The sequence below is a fragment of the Chrysemys picta genome, chromosome 17 (assembly GCF_011386835.1).
Source record: "Chrysemys picta bellii isolate R12L10 chromosome 17, ASM1138683v2, whole genome shotgun sequence".
NCBI classification, from domain to species: domain Eukaryota; kingdom Metazoa; phylum Chordata; order Testudines; family Emydidae; genus Chrysemys; species Chrysemys picta.
This window is the reverse complement of record NC_088807.1, coordinates 12,502,169-12,527,657: the sequence shown is the minus strand read 5'-3', so window position 1 is coordinate 12,527,657 and position 25,489 is coordinate 12,502,169. Positions and strand designations below refer to the sequence as shown.

At 46.2% G+C, this 25,489-nt stretch overlaps 1 protein-coding gene across 1 annotated transcript; it reads left to right on the top strand.

Annotated features, from left to right (window-relative positions):
• Positions 1-7,580: 7,580 nt before the first annotated feature.
• On the top strand, positions 7,581-18,713 carry LOC122173315 (uncharacterized). The gene is made up of 9 exons (XM_042847575.2): positions 7,581-7,704; positions 11,326-11,364; positions 12,699-12,986; positions 13,552-13,623; positions 15,266-15,355; positions 15,981-15,999; positions 16,287-16,342; positions 17,547-17,578; positions 18,405-18,713. Exons 1-9 carry the CDS (start codon positions 7,635-7,637, stop codon positions 18,474-18,476), a joined length of 738 nt encoding a protein of 245 aa, XP_042703509.2. The 5' UTR covers positions 7,581-7,634; the 3' UTR covers positions 18,477-18,713.
• The last annotated feature ends 6,776 nt before the right edge of the window (positions 18,714-25,489 follow it).

The window sequence follows — 25,489 nt, the reverse complement described above, 5'->3', positions numbered from 1 at the left end:
GATAAGAGGGAAGGTCCTCTTGTGGCTCAGTAACTGGTTAAAAGACAGGAAACAAAGGGTAGGAATAAATGGTCAGTTTTCAGAATACAGAGACATAAATAGAAGTGTTTTCCAGGGATCAGTACTGGGACCAGTGCTGCACAACATTTTCATAAATGATCTGGAAAAGGGGGTAAACAGTGAGGTGGCAAAGTTTGCAGATGATACAAAATTATATAGTTAAATCCATAACAGACTGCAAAGACTTACAAAGGGATCTCACAAATATGGGCAACAAAATGGCCGATGAAATTCAGTATTGATAAATGCAAAGTAATGCATATTGGAAAACATAATCTCAACTATACAAACAAAATGATGGGGTGTAAATTAGCTGTTATCACCCAGGAAAGAGATCTTGAATAGTTCTCTGAAAACAGCTGCTGAGTATTCATTGGCAGTCAAAAAAGCTAACTAAATGTTAGGAACTATTAGGAAAGGGATAGATAGTATGACAGAAAATATCATAATGACACTATATGAATATAAAATAATATGGAACAATCAAGGATATTGAAACTAACAAACAGAGCCAGATCCAGGGTTTTTGCCGCCCCAAGCGGCGGGGGAAAAAAAAAAGCCGCGATCACGGGCGCCGCTTCATTCTTCAGCGGTAATTCGGCGGCAGGTCCTTCCCTCCGAGAGGGACTGAGGGACCCGCCGCCAAATTGCTGCCGAAGAACCGGAAGTGCCGTCCCTTCCCATTGGCCACCCCAGGCACCTGCTTGCTGTGCTGGTGCCTGGAGCTGGCCCTGCTAACAAACTTCACTATATAAATACATGGTACGCCCACTCCTTGAATGCTGCATGCAGTTCTGGTCACTTCATCTCAAAAAAGATACATTAGAATTGGGAAAAGGATAGAGAAGGGCAACAAAAATGATTAGGGCTATGGGATAGCTTCCATATGAGCAGAGATTAAAAAGATTTGGACTGTTCAGCTTTGAAAAGAGATGACTAAGGGGGATATGATAAAATCATGACTGGTGTGAAAAAAGTGAATAGGGAAGTGTTATTTATCCCTTCACATAACACAGGAACCAGGGGACTGTAGCCTATAGGACTAACCTGCTTGCTTGTATATATACATATATATATATATATGTATCTTTTCTTATAGTTTAAATATTTGGTTTATTGTAATAGGTTTATAAATTTTTATTAAAAGTAAGTTTGGCTGTGATGCAAGAGACCTACAGGCCTGTATGTTAAGCTAAAGCAAAAACAACAAGGAGTCTGGTGGCACCTTAAAGACTAACAGATTTATTTGGGCATAAGCTTTCGTGAGTAAAAACCTCACTTCTTCGGATGCATAGAGTGAAAGTTACAGATGCAGGCATTATATACTGACACATGGAGAGCAGGGAGTTACTTCACAAGTGGAGAACCAGTGTTGACAGTGCCAATTCAATCAGGGTGGATGTAGTCCACTCCCAGTAATAGATGAGGAGGTGTCAATTCCAGGAGAGGAAAAGCTGCTTCTGTAGTGAGCCAGCCACTCCCAGTCCCTATTCAAGCCCAGATTAATGGTGTTGAATTTGCAAATGAATTTTAGTTCTGCTGTTTCTCTTTGAAGTCTGTTTCTGAAGTTTTTTTGTTCAATGATAGTGACTTTTAAATCTGTAATAGAATGACCAGGGAGATTGAAGTGTTCACTTACTGGCTTGTGTAAGTTACCATTCCTGATATCCGATTTGTGTCCATTTATTCTTTTGCGGAGGGACTGTCCGGTTTGGCCAATGTACATGGCAGAGGGGCATTGCTGGCACATGATGGCATATATGACATTAGTGGATTTGCAGGTGAATGAGCCCCTGATGGTGTGGCTGATGTGGTTGGGTCCTCTGATGCTGTTGCCAGAGTAGATATGGGGACAGAGTAGGCAACGAGATTTGCTACAGGGATAGGTTCCTGGGTTGGTGTTTCTGTGGTGTGGTGTGTAGTTGCTGGTGAGTATTTGCTTCAGGTTGGGGGGTTGTCTGTAAGCGAGGACTGGCCTGCCTCCCAAGGTCTGTGAGAGTGACGGATCATTTTCCAGGATAGGTTGTAGATCGTGGATAATGCGCTGGAGAGGTTTTAGCTGGGGGCTGTATGTGATGGCCAGTGGTGTTCTGTTATTGTCCTTGTTGGGCCTGTCCTGTAGTAGGTGATTTCTGGGTACCCGTCTTGCTCTGTCAATCTGTTTCCTCACTTCTCCAGGTGGGTATTGTAGTTTTACGAATGCTTGATAAAGATCTTGTAGGTGTTTGTCTCTGTCTGAGGGGTTGGAGCAAATTCAGTTGTATCTTAGGGCTTGGCTGTAGACAATGGATCGTGTGATGTGTGTTGGATGGAAACTGGAGGCATGTAGGTATGTATAGCGGTCAGTAGGTTTCCGGTATAGGGTGGTGTTTATGTGACCATCACTTATTTGTACTGTAGTGTCCAGGAAGTGGATCTCTTGTGTGGACTGGTCCAGGCTGAGGTTGATGGTGGGGTGGAAATTGTTGAAGTCCAGGTGGAATTCTTCAAGGGCCTCCTTTCCATGGGTCCATATGATGAAGATGTCATCAATGTAGCGCAAGTAGAGGAGGGGCACTAGGGGACGAGAGCTGAGGAAGCGTTGTTCTAAGTCAGCCATAAAAATGTTGGCATAATGTGGGGCCATGCGGGTACCCATAGCAGTGCCACTGACTTGAAGGTATAAGTTGTCCCCAAATCTGAAGTGGTTGTGGGTGAGGACAAAGTCACAAAGCTCAGCCACCAGGCTTGCTGTGGCCTCATCAGGGATACTGTTCTTGACAGCTTGTAGTCCATCCTCATGTGGAATATTGGTATAAAGTGCTTCTACATCCATGGTGGCCAGGATGGTGTTTTCAGGAAGAACATCAATGCATTGTAGTTTCCTCAGGAAGTCGGTGGTGTCTCGAAGATAGCTGGGAGTGCTGGTAGCATAGGGTCTGAGGAGAGAGTCCAAATAGCCAGATAATCCTGCTGTCAGAGTGCCAATGCCTGAGATGATGGGCGTCCAGGGTTTCCGGGTTTATGGATCTTGGGTAGCAGATAGAATACCCCTGGTCGGAGTTCTGGGGGTTTTTCCTTGTAGATTTGTTCCCGTACTGTAGCTGGGAGTTTCTTGAGCAGATGGTGTAGTTTCTTTTGGTATTCCTCAGTGGGATCAGAGGATAGTGGCCTGTAGAATGTGGTCTTGGAGAGTTGCCTGGCAGCCTCCTGTTCATAATCTGACCTGTTCATTATGACTACAGCACCTCCTTTGTCAGCCCCTTTGATGATAATGTCAGAGTTGTTTCTGAGGCTGTGGATGGCATTGCGTTCTGTACGGCTGAGGTTATGGGACAAGTGATGTTGTTTGTCCACAATTTCAGCCTGTGCACGTCTGCGGAAACAAAGCTAAATAATCTAAAGCAAAGTTAGCATATCTATATTAAGACCTTTTACTCAGAAAGCAAAGTTGACCTTTGTTACCAGATTTGCCCATTACTTTGGGGTATGCTCATTTATTCAGGTTACTCTTCAGGGGGTGGGGGTTCTGTAATTCTATCAATGTACTGCTTGTGTCACTTGTGTGTTCATATGGAGCTCTACTTCTCCCTTCCTCACGTCCCCTCCCAATGGAGCTATCCTGCAGGACCTAGGTTCTCTAGGGCTGGGTTTCTCCAACCCCAGAACCGGATGAACACACACACACACACACACACACACATACATTAACAGAGCAAATCTGAGCGGACCGGGTCAATCAGCACTGTCAAGCTGACCCCTTATTTGTCCTTGGACTCACTGGGCTGGAGGAAGCAGCACTTTTAAGCTGCCTCTCCTTATATGCCCCTGGGCTCCATGGACTGGGTCAAGCAGCACTTTCAAGCTGTTACCCTTATGTGTCCCAGATTCAGCATGTCTCTATCCCCACTCTCACATCACAATTGTACTGGCAGTAACCTACTTGATGAGCAAACCTCACAGTATGTTGGGCGCTGCAGGGATCTTTAGCTTAGGTAAAAGAAGCGTTGCTGTAGAGTGAATGGGGGAAGCTAAGAACACAAAAGAGTAAAGTTCAGCAAGAGAGAGAGAAGCAACTAGCTTAACCATACAAGTTATTTATTGAATAATAGTGATAACTACACAAGGAGAGCTAAACCAACATAACATACATTATTAAAGGTTAATACCTAAGGTAGAAAGGAAAATAGAGAGAGAAAAAAAGAGAAGGGGATCTCACCACTCCCTGAAGCTTGAACTGGTCGGGGTTTCCAGGTGATGGTGGTAGCTGAGGGTCCTGAGGGCAGGAGACAGGCAGAGTCCCCAGCACGATCAGTCAGGAGAATGTATGTAGTCCCAGTGGAACTGATGCATAGTTTGGATCTAAGCATCAGAACACTAACTTGGAGGGTGAGTAGGGATTTTTGTAGAGAAAATACAATGGTTGAAGGGACAACACTAGATTTGTTTATGGGTAAACTGATGACTCAAGGGTTTTCTTTAGGCTAGACAATAGGAGATGATCACTCTTGGCTATGGGTGGTGTTTTCTTCCAGGGAGCTCACAATGCAACTAGGCTGCTTCAGTATTTTGGATATCAATCAAGGATTCATTACTAGAATTGGTCTGATAATTGCTGAGCTGGGTGTGTGCAGGCGTAGGTTCATTAGCATCTGGAGCAGAGATTCCCATAATACTGTGCTTCCCTGCTTTTTCTGGTCCCAGAGTTCAGTGCGGTTCTCTGTTCTCCATTCCGTACGCAAATTGAGATGTCTCCCTGTCCCATCTTTCATGCAGATGAGGCTAGGGGAGTTGTCTCTGTTCTTCATTCTGTATGCTAATAGAGATGTCTTAATCTTGTCACCCTTGTCAGGAGGGGTCTAGATGTGTTTCCCAACGCCCTTCACTGCTCTCTGAAAGTTTTTTCCTCTGATGGGTTTTGGTTTAAGCAGATGCTGGGGTGGGGGGTGTCTTTCATGAGTCAGACTGGATACTGCACCCTGGTTCCCCAAGAAAACAGAGGTGACTGGTATCACCTTTATCTTGTTTATCCTATACCCAAATAGATAAAGTACCTATGCCTATGGCCGTTTATTTAGACCAATAGACAATGGAGAATGGCATAGGGGGGGTTTCAATGTTGTATCCACAGACTTAACAAGTACACCACAAGAGACTGATGTGCATACATACCTGTCATCAATACACACATACATATTAGCCTATGGGGTAAGCGTACCCTAACATTGCTGTGGGTGAGGAATGACATTTGGGCATAAGAGGAAGTATTTCCGGCATTTGTCCTATAAAAGAGGTGACCCACCTAAATAGAGTACTCCGTTCTCACTTTACTCCATCTCCATTCTCACTTTACTCTATTTCTTACTTATTCTCACTTACTTCCTCCACTCTATCTGTCTATCTACAATGACTGCTACTATCAGTAGGCTATACTTGTTCTTCTTAAACTTTAAGCTTCAAAGGAACTAGGTTAAGCTTGGTTTCCCTAAGTTTTATTCTTTGTTTATTAGGTTTTGATTTTAAGTTTAAGTTAGTCAAGTAAACCCTAATTTAGTTTTGATAACTCTTAGCATTAAATTCTTCTAAGCACTGCATCCCTCACTCAAGAACTGAGAAACCTGAACTGCAAGGCTGTTCCTGTGTCTCTGACCACCAGGTTATCAAGGAAGGGTGTGAGTATATTAACCAAAGCTTTGTTGCATATCATACTATATTATCATATGTATCTTTTGAATAGCTGTAATGCAATTGTAACTTTGTAACGCTGGTTATTTTATCATTTACTTACTATTATTGATTTTAATAAAAAGTCTTTAAGTCTATATCTGTCTCAGTGTGAGCTTCCTGTCATACCCCCGAGGGTCCTTTGTAAATTCTTTGGAGCCTGATTCGGGACAAGAACTTTTATCTTCTGATCAAACAGATTGGCGAGCCTAAACCCCATACTAATTAATATTAATTTAATTAATACTAATTAAATCAAATTAAATAAATTAATAAATTAAATTCCCATATTATCCAAAATAATACTATCAGTACACCCTAAATCAGGCTACAGGACACCCAATGAAATGTATAGGTGTCAGGTATAAAACAAACAAAAGGAAGGACTTCTTCCCACAATGAACCCTCAACCCTCATGCCCTCATTGCTGGACATGTTGTGAAAGCCAAAAGTATAATGGGGTTCAAAAAACAAGTAGATAAGTTCATGGACGAGAGGTCCATCAATGGCAATTAGCCAAGATGGCTAGTAACACAACCCCATGTGCCAGGAGTCTTTAAATTACTGACTGCCAGATGCTGGGACTGGATGACTGAGGATGGTTCACTTGATAACTGCCCTGTTTTGTTTATTCTGTCTGAAGCATCTGACACCAGCCACTGCCAGATGACAGGATACTGGGCTAAATGGACCATTGGCCATTCTTATCTTCTTATATTACCCTCCTTTAATTCTAGCCACTCCATCAGACTGACAGGGCTATAATTATCTGTGTCATCCCATTTGCACTTTTTAAATATTGGCACAACATTAGCTTTCTGATGCTAAGGTCCTGTGCCCAACCAATCCCTGGCCTTTGTATGACCCCAAGCCAAAGGGAGTACTGAACAGAGACCACGTCCTGGTGTTACTGGCATAGTCCCCATATTCTGTGTGATGCCAGTGTCCCAGGTCCCCTTCACTTGAACACCTGGGGCATGCTGGGTTTTCATTCCTTCCCTCTCCATGTCTGGTTGTTCTACAGCCATAGTGTCTGCCTGAGCCATATGCCTGGGTCGAGCAGGCCTGGAGCAGTGTGACAGGGACACACAGCTCCAGGAGACATGGGCTGAGGGTGCGCAGTGAAGAGGCCAGTGGAGTGAGAGCTGACATTACCAGAGCAGGCTGGGAGCTCAGAACAGATGTTAATGACCCTTGTGCATCATTTTGTGATACATTCACCCCCACACACAACTCCCGCCCCGGCAGTGATGCATGCGGCGGGCTGTGGAGGGTGGAGATGCCGAGACAGACACCAGCTCATGTCATAGAATATCAGGGACCTCAGGAGGTCATCTAATCCAACCCCCTGCTCAAAGCAGGACCAATCCCCAGATAGATTTTTGCCCCAGATCCCTAAATGGCCCCCTCAAGGATTGAACGCACATACATAACCCTGGGTTTAGCAGGCCAATGCTGAAACCACTGAGCTACCCCCCCCCCCTTTTGTCTCCTGTCTCAGGGGGACCCGCAGCTAGAGCTAGTGGGAAAATGGTGGAAATTGTCAAGAGGAATTTTCCCTTTTCCTGGGAATGGTTTAGAAATTCACTAGTTTTGACTCAACGGGACTGAGCCTGTCACAGGGAGGTTTCTATGGGAAACCAGGGGGTCCAGCTCTCCCTGATGCAGAGACCAGACGCGGGGGTGGTGGTGTTGAATAATGTTTCCATTCTCATCTCACGGGGGGAGGGCCCCTCTGGCCACAGACGTATCAGGGCCTCTCTCAGACACACTACAAGAGCCCAGAGCCTGTCCGGGCCGGAAGAAGGAGGGGAGAAGGAGGGACCTGGGGCACAGAGCCCAGGTGGCTGCTCATCAGAGAATTAGATGAGATGCTGCTGTGGGATATTCAGGCTGAGTCGCCGGCTCTCGATCCCTCCATGATCCTGCTGTGGCTGCTCTGTGAGTGTGCAGTGAGCTCTCTGCCTAGGGGCTTGGTGGGCGGCAGGTTTATGGCTCTGTCTGGGCTGGGGGGATGTGGGGACCAGCCTGGGGGGAGGGGAATTTATGGTAAAAATGGTTTAAACGAACAGCTGCACGTGGATATTATACTGAGCTCTAAATAGTTATTTCATGTTGGGTTTAAAAGCTGGTTTGAAATTTGTGGGCCAAAGCTTCTTACCAATTTCTGAGAGAATATTTAATCCTCAGAACATTGTTTTGATAACTAGCTATTCTACTTTATATATAATGCCTCTGTGTGTGTGTATTGTACTTGCATATATATTATACCCTGTGGCTGAGATTTTCAAAACTGCCTAAGGGATTTGGACACCATGTTCAGATTCATGGCAACTGAACATCCAAATCACCTACAGAACTTTGAAAGTCTGAGCCGGTGAGCAGATCTTTAATAGTACATAGAATGGACCTGCATTAAAAGGATGATATTGAGGTTACAAATCAGGAAATGACAGAGTTAGGGCTGGCTGTGGGGAGCTCATTTCAGGGACAAGGCGAAAGAGTCAAAGCTGATTAGGAAAGTAAAGACAGTGAAAAAATATTGTGAAGATCATTAATGTTTGTGTTCTGTGTTTTCAGCAGGTTACATGGGTGAGGAGTGTTTTACTATTAGAACAAATTTCTTAAACTTTAATGGAGACTTTAATCCTGCCTTGCAAGTATCCAAACTTTGTAAGATTCCCAATTGGGGCTTTCCACCGATAGCCATGGTGAGACTAGGGCATATAGATGGTGTCCCTGATGTAACCAGATATTTCAGAAAGCTTAATCAAGTCAGGGAAAAACACAGGACTGAGAGCTGCTCACAATTTCCGGGAAATTTCAAAATTTACAAATAAAATCAGGATAATTTTCCCACTGAATTTCCCCACACTCCCGTTTTTTGATCAATTACATAACTGGTTGAAATGTTTCAAATTTCCAAATTCTGAAGTAAAAAATAAAGTAAAAAGTAAAAGTAAAAAAAAATGAGGCTAATGATGAGCTAGGCAAGGAGGCTGATTTATTGATTTTACTTGCTTGAGCATTTCTCTTAGTAGCATCCCCTGCAATCCAGGCAATAATGCAGATGACATGGGCTGGCAATGTATGCCGGTTTTTGGTGTCATAGGGATCATGTGGTACAATGGCCAGATCCTCAGCTGGTATAAAGCAGCTCCACTGACGTCGACGGAGAATTCCAACTGATGTCTGCTGAGGATCAGGCTCTGTATTGTTACTGAGGTAGCCTGAGCCCTACAGCTGGATGTGCCTGGGCACCAGGAGTTCAGCTGCAGGATTAGGGCCAATGGCACTTATTCATGGCGGGTTTATTAACCCATTATAACCCTCAGACACTTGGTTTTGTCTTTGTCTTTAAAGCTCTAGACAATTCGTATTATTTGCTTGATTGGGATATAAAAGCCTCAGTTTAGACTCCAGATGTGTTTGAAATAATAATAAATACTTTAGACACATACATTTCTCACTGAGGAACTTACATTAGGATTTGTTAGAACAAATAACGAAAATACTGGGTGAACTTTAAAACATCAGACTTGGCATGTAGCTAAAGCCCATATGGAGCAGCAGTTCTGTTAGTTTGGAAGAGAAACACCTAGAAATACTAATGCTTTTTGCTGGCATAAAGTCCTATAACTCAAGTGAATTTAATGTAGCTATACCAATTTACACCAACTCTGGCTATTCCCCTAAAACTCCAATCTTGTACATGCACAACTTTGCTCATGTGAGCAGTAACATTGAAGTCAACAGCGCTACTCTCACGAATACAGTTATGTGTGAGTTTAATTGTTTGCAAGATCAGGATCTAAAGTTATACATTATTAAACACTCCATTTTGATCATATAGAATATTGATATTATAAATTCCAGTTCAAACTCCTCCTTACGCAAGCCACATTCCTTTCAATAGTGCAGACATTACACAATATGTCCCCACTCCATCCCGTCACAGATAGAGCGTAACTCTGAGAACAGCAACATTTTATTATCTAATACAATATTTTTGGTCAAAAATATGATGTTAGCATGGACTAAGTGGCTGTGGGTGGGATTTTCAAAACCGCCTGAGTGATGTAGGAGCACAAAGGCCATTGAAAGTCCCTGGGGTTTATGTTCCAAAATGGAGCTATATAAAAACACGCAAAAACACTTTTATGACACATTATTAAATTTCAAAGTTGTTGCCATTTCATGGGGTTCCAAATGAAAGGAATGTTTGCTTTTGTTAAAAAAAAAAGGAATATTTTTGAAAGCTTTTGAAATTTAGAATTTTTTTTTTTGAATTTTCATTTAACCCAGTTTCCCTTTTTTCTTCCCTCTGAATGCAACAAAATGAACAATGTCCCATTTATTATGTGCAACCCTGGTCACCCCACCTAGGTACGGTGTATAGCCCCCTTCACCCCACCTGGGTACCATAGGCAGCCCTGGTCACCCCACTTACAACAGATGAAAGAGTGGCCAGGTTTTCCCCTCTTTTCTCATTTTTATATTTTTCATGTTTCCTTTGGCCACTCTGTAATTTTTCTGAGCTTCCTCAACTTTGAGGATTGGATAACCAGGGCAGCACATGGCACCCAAGTGGGGTGACCTGGACTGAACATAATACCCAGGTAGGGTGACTGGGACTGCGCATGGTATCCAGGTGGGGTGACTGGGACATCAGGTGATATCCAGGTGGGGTGACTCGGGTTACGCAGTGACCAGATGTGTGACCGGGGCTATACACGATACCCAGATGAAGCCTTACCATTGATACCAAAACTTTTCATTTTCTAAAAAAGGCTTTAAAAAAAAATTGAACACTTTTTTTCTTTCCAGTTCTGTCTCTTAGGCGCTTACAAAAGTCCCGCCAGGCATTGCCAGAGACACGCACTGGGGCAGTGCTCAGATTGTGCATTCCACCTTAGCCCCACCTGCTCTGGGTCCAGGGTGACCGTGCAAGCTCCCGGGGGAAGGGGAGTGAACCCCAGTCTTTGGGATCTTTAGAACACCTGGGGTTGAAAGCAGAGGCTGGTTTTGTGACTAAGGTGCTGGAATTGGTTTAGAAGGGTCTTAGCCTCAGTCCCAGTGCTGACTTCCAGAGGGAAACCACTCAGTCTGTGTCTCACTTCCCCACCTGGGAAATGGGGATAACAAACCCTCCCCTGCCCTCTGGGAGCTCTGGAAGGCTAAATTCATGGCTGTGTGGGAAGTGCTCAGGTACCCCAGTAATGGGAATCTTACAAGGACCTATAGGATGATAAGTAGCCCTAGAAAATATGTCAGAGAGATGGGCTGATCTAATAGGGGATGTCTTGTAACATCTGGGATTAGCATGGCACCTTGTAAATTGCACAGTAACTGATGGGTAGAGTGAAGGATCTTGATCTTGGGCTTGAATCTACACAGATCTGATTGAGGGATCGGAGCCTAGGGCTCTTGCATTACCCCTAACATGGGATTTCCTGGCTTGCTTTGGCTTCATTATCAAGGTTAATGTCACCCCAGCGTAGCTGTGTATATAGTTATAGCTGCTGTGTCTGCCACTCACCCCTCTCTTGCTGTCTGGTGCAGGTGCTGGGGTCACAGGCCAGGAGCCCTGCAGCTCCCCAGGTGAGTGAACGCACAAGAGACATGGATGAAGGGGAGACACAGAAAGGAGTGAAACCCCCAGACAATGGCAATGGGAGGGCGGCTGAGGAGGTGTAGGAGGGGGATGGGGATGCCTCTTGCATGATTCCTGCCTGAAATCCTAGTAATCACACTGTAAATGGAATTTCTCACAGTGACAGACCATAAACATTAATGAAAATTAAAGACACTTGGACCAGATCCTCAGCAAGTATAAATCAGCTTAGCTCTGTTGACTCCAATGGAGCAGGGCTGATTTACACGAGCTGGGGATCTGACCCAGTGTCGCTGAGATACATGTTTAACAAACTTTCCATGGCAGACTTGGTGCTAATACAGGAGTGTGTTAATGAGACCCGGGCACTGCACTAGAATGAATTTGTCTTAAATCTCCTGCACTGCACCGTATTTAGTTTTATTCCAATGTGAAGAGAGATGGCTCGTTCCATCAGCCAAGTGTATTTCTCATTAATTCATCACTAATTCCCTGCCTGGCTCTGCCTTCACTGCAGAGCTAACTCGAGTTATCTGCACTCCAGTGACTCCTCTCGAGTTAGCCGAGCTCATGTGAGAACAGCCATGCTGGCACTGCTGTGCCCACGCTGGTTCTGCACTCCCCTGAGTGTGGGGCTACAGCTTCTGGGGGCCTGTCCCATGGCTCTGAGAGATGAATAGTGGAAGAACTTGTCTGTCCTTTCTGGGCATATTAGGGGAACTGTGGGAAGGCACTGGAGGACTATTGGTATTTGAGTGGTGCTAGCCTGTGTCCACACTACAGTGGTTGTGGTAACAGCTGAAGCTTTGTGCTCACTCACATTTTAGCACATACCCCTCTTGGGCTGGCCAGCTCCTGATAAGAGCATCACCACACTTGAGTTAAGGGATTTGTATATGGACGGGACTCAAGTTAGGAGCAACTTTTGAGTCATAACTTGCGTTAATGCTGCAGTAAAGAGAGGCTCTTAGTCTCTTTGCAGAGGCATGTTTTTAGAGTACATCTATACTGCAAAAAAACCCCATGGCAGTGAGTCTCAGAGCCCACGTCAATTGACTCAGGCTTGTGGGGCTTGAGCTACGGTGCTAAAAATAGCAGTGTTGATGTTCCCACTTTGGCTGGAGCCCAGGCTCTGAGGCCCTCTCTGCTTCCTGGGTCTCTGAGCCTAAGGTCCAGTCTAAGCGGAAATGTCTACACTGCAATTTTTAGCCCCCCAGCGTGTCCCCACCAGTCTGAGCCAGTTGACCTGGACTCTGAGACTTGCTGCTGTGTCAGGGTTTTGTGGTGTAGTCGTACCCTTAGTCTCTCTTTCTTGTTGCAGGTGACTTCCCTTCTCCTACATTGTCCCTGAGCACCTCTTCAGCTCAGGTCGGGGACTCCGTTTTGGCTCAGTGTTCCCTTCGTCCCAACAGTTTAGCTGCTCTAGTTATTTTCTGTCAGGATGGCAAAGAAATCTCCAGCCAATTGACCACGCCAGGCCAGTCACTATATCAATATAAAATCTCTGTGCGGAGCTCAGGCCAGTTTAGATGTATGTACCAGTACAGGATCAACCAGAACCACGTGAACAATTCCCGTCTGAGTCTTCCCCGGACCTTGAATGTAACAGGTGAGATGCTGGACTCCAACACAATGCAAGGAGGGGGAAGGGAACAGCTGGCTGGTGTCAGGCATTTTAAAATTATGTGGGCTTCAGCCATGGGAACCTGGTAATGATGAGGCAGGAGTGAGCCATGATCATTGCTGAAGCGGCTCAGGATTGTGCACAGCCTATTAGGTTCGTTACCCCATTTTCCAATCCCATTCCTTGGTCCATTTGTCTGTCTGATCCACCATGATGTTTTGAATTTATCATGTCTGTAAAACTCCCAACACAATGAGACCTAGACTTGGCCTTCAGGTGCTGGTGCATTCTTATTGATTGTTATTATTATTACACCAGCTGGAATCTGGCCCATTGACTCCAGGGAAACAACACCAATTTACACCAGATGGGGATCAGGCCCATTGATACAAGTGCAGTGATGCTGATTTACACCAGCTCATTGATGGCAAAGTTCCACCAGACCCGGAGTGATCAGCTCTGGGAGTTATCGCGTATCTGATGCACTGTATCTGCAGATTTGGCTAAAAGGGGCTTACATGGTGTGATTCTTTGTGTGTTTATTTCCCAGACAGAAGTGTTCACTCTGGTGATGCTGATCACAGCAATAGCAGCAGCTCTGAGAAAAAATCAATTCCTGATGGTAAATAATTTGTATTCACTAATGGCCAGATTCCCAATTCACTGGAGGCAGTGGGAAGATTTCCACTGAGTGCTTTGGGCTGTGCATGAGGCACTAATTCAGTGTTTCTCCAACATGCCAAGCTAGAAGGGGGCATCCTTGAGGAGTCCCAGCTGAGCGTCTCCCTCCAACCTACCCCACTTCAGAGAGTTTGGGGGAGTCCAGGGAAAAGATGGATGGCCAGGGCTGCAGGAGACTATTGGTTTGTCTCCCCACAGCTCCTCCTGCCTCTCATCCTGTAGCTCCCAGCTGGCATCATCTCCCAGGGCTGGCTTGAGGGGTGGGCTGCACTGGAGAGCTATTAGGAATTCTGTCAACACCTTTTTTTCCAATTAAAAATTGAGGCTTTGATCAAATGAAGAGTTTTGTGGCAAAATTCGACTTTCCTTGGAGATTTTTGATTTTTATTTTTGGTCAGTATATTGAAAAGTGAAAATATTTCAGTCTTTGGTTGACTGTTGTTTTTCTGTGATTTTCTGACTCCCTGAAAACAAAACAAAAATGTTTTTGGTGTTTGGTGAAGAGTTTAAATTTTTCCACCAAAAATGTTGACAAAATCAAACTTTGTTTTTTTTTTTCATTTTCATCACAATTTTCTGGAGAGAACAAAAACAAATTCTAACCAGCTTTGGGGCCAAAGTTTTCAGGCCTGTTCCTACCCAGCTGACCTTCCCACCAGCCAGGGCAGCTCCGAGCGCTGCCCCTCTAAAGACCCCCTCACTCTATGGAAATAGAGAAAGCTGGGCTTGGAGATGTGTCCAGTGCTGCTCCAGCCCAGCCCTTCCCCCTACCAGCCAGGAAGCCTTTGTCAGGAATGTAATCATAGTGTCATAGAAATGTGGGGCTGGAAGGGACCTCGAGAGGTCACCTGGTCCAGCCCTCTGCACTGAGGCAGGACCAAGTCAACCTAGATCATCCCTGATAGGGGTTTGTCCAACCTGTTCTTCAAAACCTTCCACAGCCTCCCTTGAAAGCTTGTTCCAAAGCTGAATTAGCCTTAGAGTGAGCAAGGTGGATCTACCAACCCTGCCCAAGGAGTCATGGTCCAAGGACCAGAGTATGCAGCACTGGACAGGGAAATGAGTCTGTGCAGCTATCTGTATTGTCCAGACTCACATTCAGTATTCCTGCTCCCATATCCTCACACTCCCCTGCCCCCAAGCAGTAATTCCTGGCTCCTTCCCATCTCCCCTCGCTCTGCCCCTCCTGGAGAATGGTCAAGGAGGAGCTGGTCCTGGGAATGACAGGCCCTGCTACGTAGTCCTGTAGGTCCCCATCCCAGTGCGTCCGTTTCCCCATGTCCTCTCTGCGCTGAATGTGCCCCATGTCTCTGACATACCCTAGCTCTCTCTGGGTATGGTTACTCCTAGGTCTCCGTCACTCCCTTGCTAGCTCTTGCGGTGGCTTTCCTGTCAGAACTTGGCCTGGGCAGGAGCAGGGAGAACAGACAGGCCCATGTGGGCCCAGCCATGGCTGGGACTGTCCTAGCCATAACCCAGGAGTGACACACAGCCAGCACAACCCCCAGCGCGGGGAGACCTGCAGCATGAACTCTTTAGTGCCGGCTCCCGCAGGATTGTTCACATTTGTCTGGTTTTCCCAGGAGGGCGATTGGGACCGGAGGCCATCTGGGGAATTGCAGGGCTCTCTGTCCTGTGTCTGGCTCCACTGATTTATCTGCTGGTGAAGAAAGGTAGGCGATGAGGACTTCAGCCCCAGGCTGTGAGCGGACAGTGGCCATGTCAGGAAGAGACCAAGGGGAGCATTTTCCAATGATCCTATGTAACAAAGGCAGCCACATTCAACGGCTTTCGATGGGACTTAAGCGGCCTGGTCACTGGTGCTTTCAGAAATGCTGCCCCAAATGCCTAGGGGGCCATTTCAGAAGCTGTCAAGGAAAGTAGGAGCTGAACTACCATGGCCTTACAGTGGGGTGTGAGCTACTTAATCCCATGGGCACTTTGTCAAATACCATCCCTAGTTTGTCCTAGGCCCTAGTGGAGGGATGGATACATCATACAGGAGGTAGCTGCTCGCTACTCTCCTGGCTGAGCCAGAAGCCGGCTCGGCTCCAGGGGGCTATTCAGGTGAGCTACGTTAAGGCTGAGTTTGCCAAAACTGCCTAGGGATTTGGATACCCTAACTTGGCAACTGGGCCTCTGAATCCCTTGGGCAGCTCTGAAAAGCCCACTGTAACCATGGCGCAGAGTCCAGTCCTGACCACAGCATCGTGGAGCCCATCCCTTGGTCGGGCAGGGAGCGAGGGGTGGCTGGGACCCTGCCAACTGCAACTGTCTTCCTTTTTCTTTCCATTGCAGCTAAACGGAGATGTCCAAGGTAGGAAGGAGGTTACCTTCACCTGGGGTTGTGATTCTGGTCGTGTCCCCAGGGTGTGATGCGGGGAGGTGTGGGGGATGGGGAACTGAGTTCTCAGCCACCCTGGTATGTTCCCTGGTGAGCGGGACAGGGACTGAATGTGGGTAGATCCACTAAGGATCCATTGGGATTGCCTGGCCTCTCTGTCTGTGTCAGTTCTAATGCAGTATTCCAGTGACAGTGTGTGCACCACAAACACAGAGCAATACCCCGCCGCACTGACATGTTCCACACTTGTTTTTCAACAGGGAACAGCTCCCAAACTGCAGCACTGAGAACACACCCACGGAGGAGCAGATCCAGTGTAAGGACCTATTCTTCCCCCTTACTACTTGTGTGTGGGTAAGGCCTGGTGCCTGCATGCCTGGGGAATGGTGCCCCAGTGCTGAACAGACACAGAGTCAGAAGACAGCCCCTGCCCCAACTCTCAGAGTTTGTTTAGGCTCCTAACTTTATTTCAGTGTAAATTCAGAGCCTCAATACCTTTGAGGATCTAGGCCTAAGGGTTTGATCACTGAACACAGCTGGAAAAAAAACAAGCCGAATGAGGAAGGGGTGTGACAAGCAGCAGACACACAAACTGACCCCTGCTGCTATCCCAAAAGCTGAATGGCAGAGCTGTGACTTACCCCCCTGCACAGCGCCCACGCCGGGCTCCCTGCTCCGACCCGTGTCTGATCTGGCTGTGTTTCCACTGGCCCCAATTCACTGCCCAAGGTCTGACGAACGCATCTGAAAAGCGAGAACAGAGGATTATAGAGCTGGAGGGCTGGAAGGGGCCTCAAGGGGTTGTTGAATCCAGCCCCCTGCACTGAGGGAGAGTTAAAACTACCCCTGTGCTATAATTCATAGCTCCTAAGGCCTGTGATTATCTAGTCTGATCTCCTGTACAGCACAGGCCAGAGACTTCCCTGTGTCTTACACTAACCTCCGGTGCCTGGCACCAGGGGACCTGACCTGCTGTGATCTATAGGAGCTACCCCCATAGACATGTTAAATAATAATACAAAAATAACTGGCGTCCACTTCTCAGCTCTCACTCACACCCTTGCAGCTACAATCACACAATTAGAGCTGATACCTAAGAGAAACACTGATGTGGTCCCTCAGCCCCAGCCTGTGCTTATTTTGGGCTGTGTCAGGCTGCTGGTGCTGCCGCTGTGTTTATTTCACTGCAGTTTCCATTGCACACCCAGCCCCAGATAGAACAAACCGCCCCGGTGAAATGTGTCCATTTAAAGAACCGGTCGGGTCTGGGAGGGGAATTTCTCACGTTCTGCAGGAGAGCAGGTGCTGTGACCACAAGCCAGCGCTGCACTGGTCGTGCTGGGGGAGTGGGGAGTGAACAGACCCTGCAGCGTATAGTCTAAAGCTGTGACCGGACATTGGGGTCAGTGCTAGGCTGTGTTATTATTGAACACCTAGATCAAGCAATAGATAAATCTCTGTGTGGGGCTCTCCCAGGGAGCAGCACTTACCCTTCTGCTCTCTGCTAACTCTCTCCCCAGATGCTGCCATCAGAGAGTTCGGCGCAGCCAGGGTGAGTCGCGGTGTCGGTTGAATCCTGACCATGAATTTCAGGATCTGGGATGTCCCAGCGAGAATATGCACCATGAGATACTGTCCAGTGCTAGAGTACAGCAGGGCTGACCTCAGTGCTGGGGGTGTGAGCAGGGATTTGAATTCCTTTCTCTGCTCTGCTGGGGGCATAGGGAGCAGCCTCAGATATTGTAATGGATCCCTGCGATGGCCTGGTCTGCGCTCCTGCAAAGTCTCACCCAGCGATTCCTGCGTCCCGCCCAGAACTTCAGCCACTGCAACTATTGCTTTTAACTACCCATGAAAAAGACAAGATTTCTCTCTCTTTTTGCCCAATTGTCTATCTCTACCTGCTCCTGCCTCTGTACTTGAGCTGATTGAAAATGTTTGAACAAAAAGATTTTTTGTAGAAAAATGAGCATTTTTTCTAAAAAGAAAATTTTTACCAAGACCTGCAGGAATCTTTTGAAATTTTCTATTCTGTTTTCAAAAATGTGGTGAACATTTATATCAAAGTGGTTGCTAAAACTGTTTACTGAGAACTGGGCTTTCAGTAAATAAATAAAAAGTATAATGATTTTGATGACATTTGTTGAGAATTCTGATAAAAAAATTAATGGCAAATTGTACAAAAATAAAAAACCAACTCCATCTGGAACTAGTGAGACGCAAAAAAATCCACGTATTTTTTGCAAAACTGTTTCTCCATATTCTGACCAGCTGCCCGTAGCTCCCTTCAAAGGCCTATTCTGCTGTGGTGTCATTTTCTAGATATTGGGGTTTGGGAGTTAGCAGAGGAATAACAGGATTTTATTTTTGTTTTAAAGCTTCCTCGGGTGCAGGAAAACAAGACTTCAATATACGCCATTGTAGGGAAAGTCCATGGCAGTCCCAGCTAACGCTCCAGCTTCTGAAACCATGGCTCAGCCTGCACCTGCTGCCTGCATTGACTCTGAAATGGTGGGCGGAGAAGAGGCCCGTGGCTCCTAATGGGCTAGTCACTGAGTAGCCATGGAACTTTGTTAAGTTTTAGGGAAAATCTTTCTGCTCCGTGTCTTTGTTTGGAATTTTCTAGACACTAGGGCAGATATCAGAGTGTTTATTCCCATTGTAATAAAACTGCAGTGTGAAAATTTGTGCAATGCCAATTCCTTCTTGGATGTTCAGGAACTCGGCTCCCCTTGAGTACAACAAAGTTCTGCCAAGCCATGGACCCTGTGCTCCCCACAGGCGTGTGCCGGCCAGGCAGGGGCTGGGTACAGCGCACAGGGGAGAGATGAATTCATCTAAACACCTCCTGATCCTCAGTGTGTGAAACTCAAACACATGGGCCCTAGCGTTTGTCTCCCCGCAGTACTGCCTGGCCGGCCGGCACATGGACAGCAGGGGCCTAATCTCAGAGATCTCATCCGCCCAACTGAAAACTTCCTCATGGGACCCAGAGCAGAGCCAGCCAGGACTGAAGTCTGGCCAGGAGCAGGTCCCATAGGCAGGGATACTGCACAGCCCAGCAGTTTGGCAATAACAGGGAGCAGCAGCCTCTCCCTTCTCAGTCTCTCTCTCCCTGCCCCCCAGCTGGGGCATGCCTAGGGCCTCTGCACTGCAGCTGGGGTCAGTTCCCCCTTCCTGGGCCCAGGCAGCCCCTTGTTACTTCCTTTCCCCCCATAAGCCAGGGCTGCAGCTCCCCCGATCCCTGACCTGCCTAAGCGGGGTGCGTGTGCAGCAGGGGGAGTCGCTGATCCCCTGCCCAGGCCCAGGCTGTGAGTTTGCTGGGGAACCTCCCAGGACATTTCTGGCCCATTGGCTCCCAACTGGGCTTCCCTCTCCCCTCTAGATGGTGCCCCACTGCCCTCCTACTGGCTGTTTGTTCTGACTGTCCCCTTCCCCCTCTGGGTTCTCTGTCAGGGCTTGTCTGAATCTGTTGTGTGTAGGGTTACCATACATCTGTATTTTCCCAGACATGTCCGGCTTTTTAATCGCCGTCTGGGAGGAATATTTGAATATCTAAAAATATCTGGGATTTTGCCATTATTATTTTTCCTCAAAGAAGAGTTGATCATTCAAGAAAGAGAGTGAATGTTAATCACTCAAGAGAGTGCCCGCTTTTATCCTCTAGCTCCCAGTGCTTAAGCCGCGAAACAGCTGTTTCGCACAGCTGGGAGGGAGGGGGAGGAGGGGGAACGCAGTGCACTCTGGGGAGGAAGCAGGGCCGGGATTTGGGAAAGGGTTCCAATGGGGCAGGGAGGGGGCGGAGTTGGGGAGGGGACTTTGGTGAAGGGGTTGGAATGGGGGCGGGGAAAGGGCGGAATTCGGCAGGGCCAGGGGTCACGAGCAAATACCCCCCCCGGGGAGTGTCCTCTTTTTTGAATGTTCAAATATGGTAACCCTAGTTGTGTGGTTTGTCCATTTTCCCTCCCTTTGTATCATGGGATGATTCTCTGCCTGGACAGGCATCTCTCAACCCTGGCTAGCTCTGAGCTTTCACTTCAGGCCCATAGACCCCACTCCCCTCCCAGAGCCAGGGGTAGAACCCAGGGGTCCTGACTCCCAGGCCCCCACTCTAACCACCAGACCCCACTTCCCTGCAAGTCCCAGAACTAGAGTTAGGGGCTGTCCATAAATTACATAACAATGTTTTTGGTGATTTTCAAGGTTCAAAAAGCTAACAATGTTAGGAACCATTAGGAAAGGGATAAATAATAAGACAGAAAATATAATATTGTCTGTATATAAATACATGGTATGTCACACCCCGAATACTTTGTGCAGTTCTGGTTACCCTATCTCAAAAAAAATAAAATAAAAAAAAAAATAAAAGATATATTAGAATTGAAAATGTCCAGAGAAGAGCAACAAAAATATCCAGAGTCCAAGCTTTATTTTTTTTGAGAAAAAGCTGAAATTTTCTGCTAAAACTGTTGATGCATAAGAATTTGTGTGTTATGTGTGTGAAAGCTCCATAGACAAGGGGAACATTTTCTGAAAGCTTTAATGGTGAATAACTTTCTTCTTCAGAGAACTGCAACTTTTCAAAATGGCCACGAGCTCTCATCATTGCCAACAGGAATGAGGCTAAAGCTGCCTTTAAGCAAAGAGGTCCTCTTTCAATATGACCACCGTCTGCCATTATTTTCAACAGCAGTAAAGTCAAGCTGCCCTCACAGAAGCTGGTGGCCCATGTCCCCAGTACAGAGAGCCATTATCTTTCAAAGGTTCTTGCCGTCCTTGAGAACAATAGAAGATGCAAGCTGTTTTGAATGAGGGCAGCTCCTCTTGGTATATTCTGAAGAAGAACTTTTACTCTGGAAATATTTTGATTCAATTTGGTGGCTAGGGACAGGGCATCTTTTGGGGAGAATGAGTCACCAGGCTGTGAGTATAACAGATCTTGCAAATCACTTCTGCTTTGGTCCACAATCCTTTGGATGTGTTAACATTCTGGGAATACTGTCAACCACATCTTCTTTCCCAGGCTAGATTTGGAATGATGTGTGGATGGGCTGTTGCCTGCAGCATGTCTGTGGTTGAAGCTTGTAGGTTTCTTTTATAGTTACAAAAGACAATTCTCTAACCTAGGACTTGTCTTTCAGATCTTCAGTTTTTATGTATCAAGTATCAGGGGGTAGCCGTGTTAGTCTGTATCTACAAAAACAACAAGGAGTCTGGTGGCACCTTAAAGACTAACAGCTTTATTTGGGCATAAGCTTTCTTGGGTAAAAACCTCACTTCTTCAGATGCATAGAGTGAAAGTTACAGATGCAGGCATTATATACTGACACATGGAGAGAAGGGAGTTACTTCGCAAGTGGAGAACCAGTGTTGATAGGGCCAATTCAATCAGATCCATAAACCCAGAAACCCTGGATGCCCCATCATCTCAGGCATTGGCACTCTTACAGCAGGATTATCTGGCTATTTGGACTCTCTCCTCAGACCCTATGCTACCAGCACTCCCAGCTATCTTCGAGACACCACCAACTTCCGGAGGAAACTACAATGCTTTGGTGTTCTTCCTGAAAACACCATCCTGGCCACCATGGATGTAGAAGCACTTTACACCAATATTCCACATGAGGATGGACTACAAGCTGTCAGGAACAGTATCCCTGATGAGGCCATAGCAAGCCTGGTGGCTGAGCTTTGTGACTTTGTCCTCACCCACAACCATTTCAGATTTGGGGACAACTTATACCTTCAAGTCAGTGGCACTGCTATGGGTACCCGCATGGCCCCACAGTATGCCAACATTTTTATGGCTGACTTAGAACAACGCTTCCTCAGCTGTTGTCCCCTAGTGCCTCTCCTCTACTTGCACTACATTGATGACATCTTCATCATATGGACCCACGGAAAGGAGGCCCTTGAAGAATTCCACCTGGACTTCAACGATTTCCACCCCACCATCAACCTCAGCCTGGACCAGTCCATACAAGAGATCCACTTCCTGGACACTACAGTGCAAATAAGTGATGGTCACATAAACACCACCCTATACCGGAAACCTACTGACCGCTATACGTACCTACATGCTTCCAGTTTCCATCCAAGACACATCACACGATCCATTGTCTACAGCCAAGCCCTAAGATACACCCGAATTTGCTCCAACCCCTCAGACAGAGACAAACACCTACAGATCTTTATCAAGCATTCTTAAAACTACAATACCCACCTGGGGAAGTGAGGAAACAGACTGACAGAGCAAGACGGGTACCCATAAATCACCTACTACAGGACAGGCCCAACAAGGACAATAACAGAACACCACTGGCCATCACATACCAGCCCCCAGCTAAAACCTCTCCAGCGCATTATCCACGATCTACAACCTATCCTGGAAAATGATCCCTCACTCTCACAGACCCTGGGAGGCAGGCCAGTCCTCGCTTACAGACAACCCCCCAACCTGAAGCAAATACTCACCAGCAACTACACACCACACCACAGAAACACCAACCCAGGAACCAATCGCTGTAGCAAACCTCGTTGCCTACTCTGTCTCCATATCTACTCTGGCGACACCATCAGAGGACCCAACCACATCAGCCACACCATCAAGGGCTCATTCACCTGCACATCTACTAATGTTATATATGCCATCATGTGCCAGCAATGCCCCTCTGCCATGTATATTGGCCAAACCGGACAGGCCCTCCGCAAAAGAATAAATGGACACAGATCGGACATCAGGAATAGTAACATACAAAAGCCAGTAAGTGAACACTTCAATCTCCATGGTCATTCTATTATAGATTTAAAAGTCACTATTATTGAACAAAAAAACTTCAGAAACAGACTTCAAAGAGAAACAGCAGAACTAAAATTCATTTGCAAATTTAACACCATTAATCTGGGAGTGGCTGGCTCATTACAGAAGCAGCTTTTCCTCTCCTGGAATTGACACCTCCTCATCTATTATTGGGAGTGGACTACATCCACCCTGATTGAATTGGCCCTGTCAATACTGGTTCTCCACTTGTGAAGTAACTCCCTGCTCTCCATGTGTCAGTATATAATGCCTGCATCTGTAACTTTCACTCTATGCATCTGAAGAAGTGAGGTTTTTACCCACGAAAGCTTATGCCCAAATAAATCTGTTAGTCTTTAAGGTGCCACCAGACTCCTTGTAGTTTTTATGTATGTGTTTCAAATTAGGAAGAGCACTTATAGCCTGTAATACAGGGGGAGGGTAGGGGAGAATGGAGAAATCTAATTGGAAAGTTAATGTGTAGAACTGGTTGAAAAAAATTGATTAAACTATTTTCTGTTGAAAAATGCCAGTCAGTCTAAACTGAAATGTTTCTAGGAAACATATTGGTTTGACAAACTTTTTTTGTCATATGTGACTCAAAGATCCCATTCTGTAACCATTCCTGCTGCTTTTTGAAAATTGCCTCCTGAGGTCACATTTAATTCAGGTATCATTTTATGTGTCTGTTTTATAAAGAGGAACTGCACATCTTGAATTACATTCATATCATCTATCTTTGAATGCCCTCCCAAGCTTTTTTTCTGCACAGACATGAGCTAGGTCTCCATAATTCTCTCTATGAGCAGTGTTCTCTGGTGAGATGATAATGACTATAGTAACTCTCTCCTTATTGTGTTTATAGGGGAGGGGAAATTGCTGGGAAAAGGTGCCTCTGATTAAAGAGTAGACACTCTTAGCCCAGAGAGCGCAGACCACAGCCTTGAGGAAAAGGGGGCAGGGAAGGACACAGTGTCTAGGAGGGGGAAATACAGGGTAACAACCCCAAAAAGGGAGCTGGAGTTTGTGCATGTGTACAGTTCTGGGTTTCAGACGCCACTCCCCAAAGGACCAGCCAATCTGCACTGCCATTGGTGAGCAAATGTAGCCTGAATCAAAAAGTAAAAAGAAGTTTCCTAGGAGAGGCAGTTTGAGCAAAAGACACATCCCAGGAGAAATGAGAGAATATTCATGCACATATATTGGTCAGCATGAAATTTCTTTATTTGTCAAAGACTTAAAACAAAATATGCACTCAAAGTATTAAAGTGTTTGATTTACAGATCCTCAAGCTATTCCAGTTTATACCATCTCTGTATCTAGCTCCACCAGTTCTGATTACAAGAGATCTACATCTTTTGCAGGAGATCAGCTGAGGGTACGCTTGTGTCTGGATGTGTTTTATGTTGGCTGAGCTGGCCACTGCACTTTCTTTTGCTGTTTTGTTGGGGATTGTGTTTCTACTCATCTAAAGCTGACACAGACATCTTTTAGGTCTTTAAAGTCTTAAGACAATTAATAACGTATGGGCGGCCAGGGCCAGCTCCAGCATTTCTGCCGCCCCAAGCAAAAAAAAAAAAAAGCCGCGATCGCAATTGCGATCGGCGGCGGCAATTGGAAAAAAAAAAGAGCTGTGATTGGCGGTGGCGGCAGTTCAGCGGCAGGTCCTTCGCTCCTAGAGGGAGTGAGGGACCTGCCGCCCCCGAATTGCCACAGGTGCCGCCCCTCTCCCTTGGCCGCCCCAAGCACCTGCTTGTTAAGCTGGTGCCTGGAGCTAGCCCTGTGGGCAGCACAGGAAACTGCAGTGGAAAACGCCTAAACTAGGCTGAGGATATTCAGAGGCGGGTAAGGGAATTAAGCATAAGGATGTTCCCATGGCTGAGGTGCTAATTCTGGATTTGGTAGACCCAGATTCAACTACTTGTTCTGCCAAAGACTTCCTGAGTTACCTTCAGAACTTGCTTTATCTCATTGTGCCTCAGTTCCCCAATTATGAAATGGGGTCGGTAGTAATTCCCGACCTCACAGGGGTGTAGTGAGGCTAAATACATTAAAGGTTGTGAGGTATGCAGTTGTCATGATACTGACGAGCAGGTGAATGCCATGGATAGGTGGATGCCCAGCTCTCACTTAATTTCAGATGGATCAGTACATATAACTTTCAAAAATTCATTTGAAAAGACCAGATTAGATGATTCAAACAGCAGCTCCATGCTGGTCTCAATGCATTGGGTTGTACCTAGGGTTTAAACACAAAGCAGACCTGGACATGGGCAGAATTTGGCTTATTAGTTAATGTAAATAATTTATTTTTAAAAGATCACCTCCTGTTTAATTTGCTGGTCATTCTGCAGTCCAATAGTTATCCAACACTGAGTAATGTGGGTTTAACAGCAGCGGGCAATGGTTCCAAACTATCACTTTGATCAGGGGCTGATTGTCTAAACAGAAGCATAGTAGAGTCCCACATTTCTTCTTCCCAAAAAGGGCCTGGGCACCCATGGGAAACGCTTAGTAACTAATAAACCATTTGGACCGTTTTTCATGACTGTATGCAGGGAGAGCCACAAATTCTTGTTCCAACAATGTGTAAATACAGCCAAAGGCAACTTTCAACCAAGGTTGTAGATCAATAGGGCAGTCATAGTCCCGGTGCAGAGGCAA

Bases quoted from the DNA above. Each gene is read 5' to 3' on its own strand.
- LOC122173315 (XM_042847575.2), top strand. From the start codon at position 7,635: ATGCTGCTGTGGGATATTCAGGCTGAGTCGCCGGCTCTCGATCCCTCC. The intron at 11,365-12,698 runs GTGAGTGAACGC...TTCTTGTTGCAG, and splicing joins GGAGCCCTGCAGCTCCCCAG to GTGACTTCCCTTCTCCTACA. The intron at 16,343-17,546 runs GTAAGGACCTAT...CTCTCTCCCCAG, and splicing joins CACGGAGGAGCAGATCCAGT to ATGCTGCCATCAGAGAGTTC.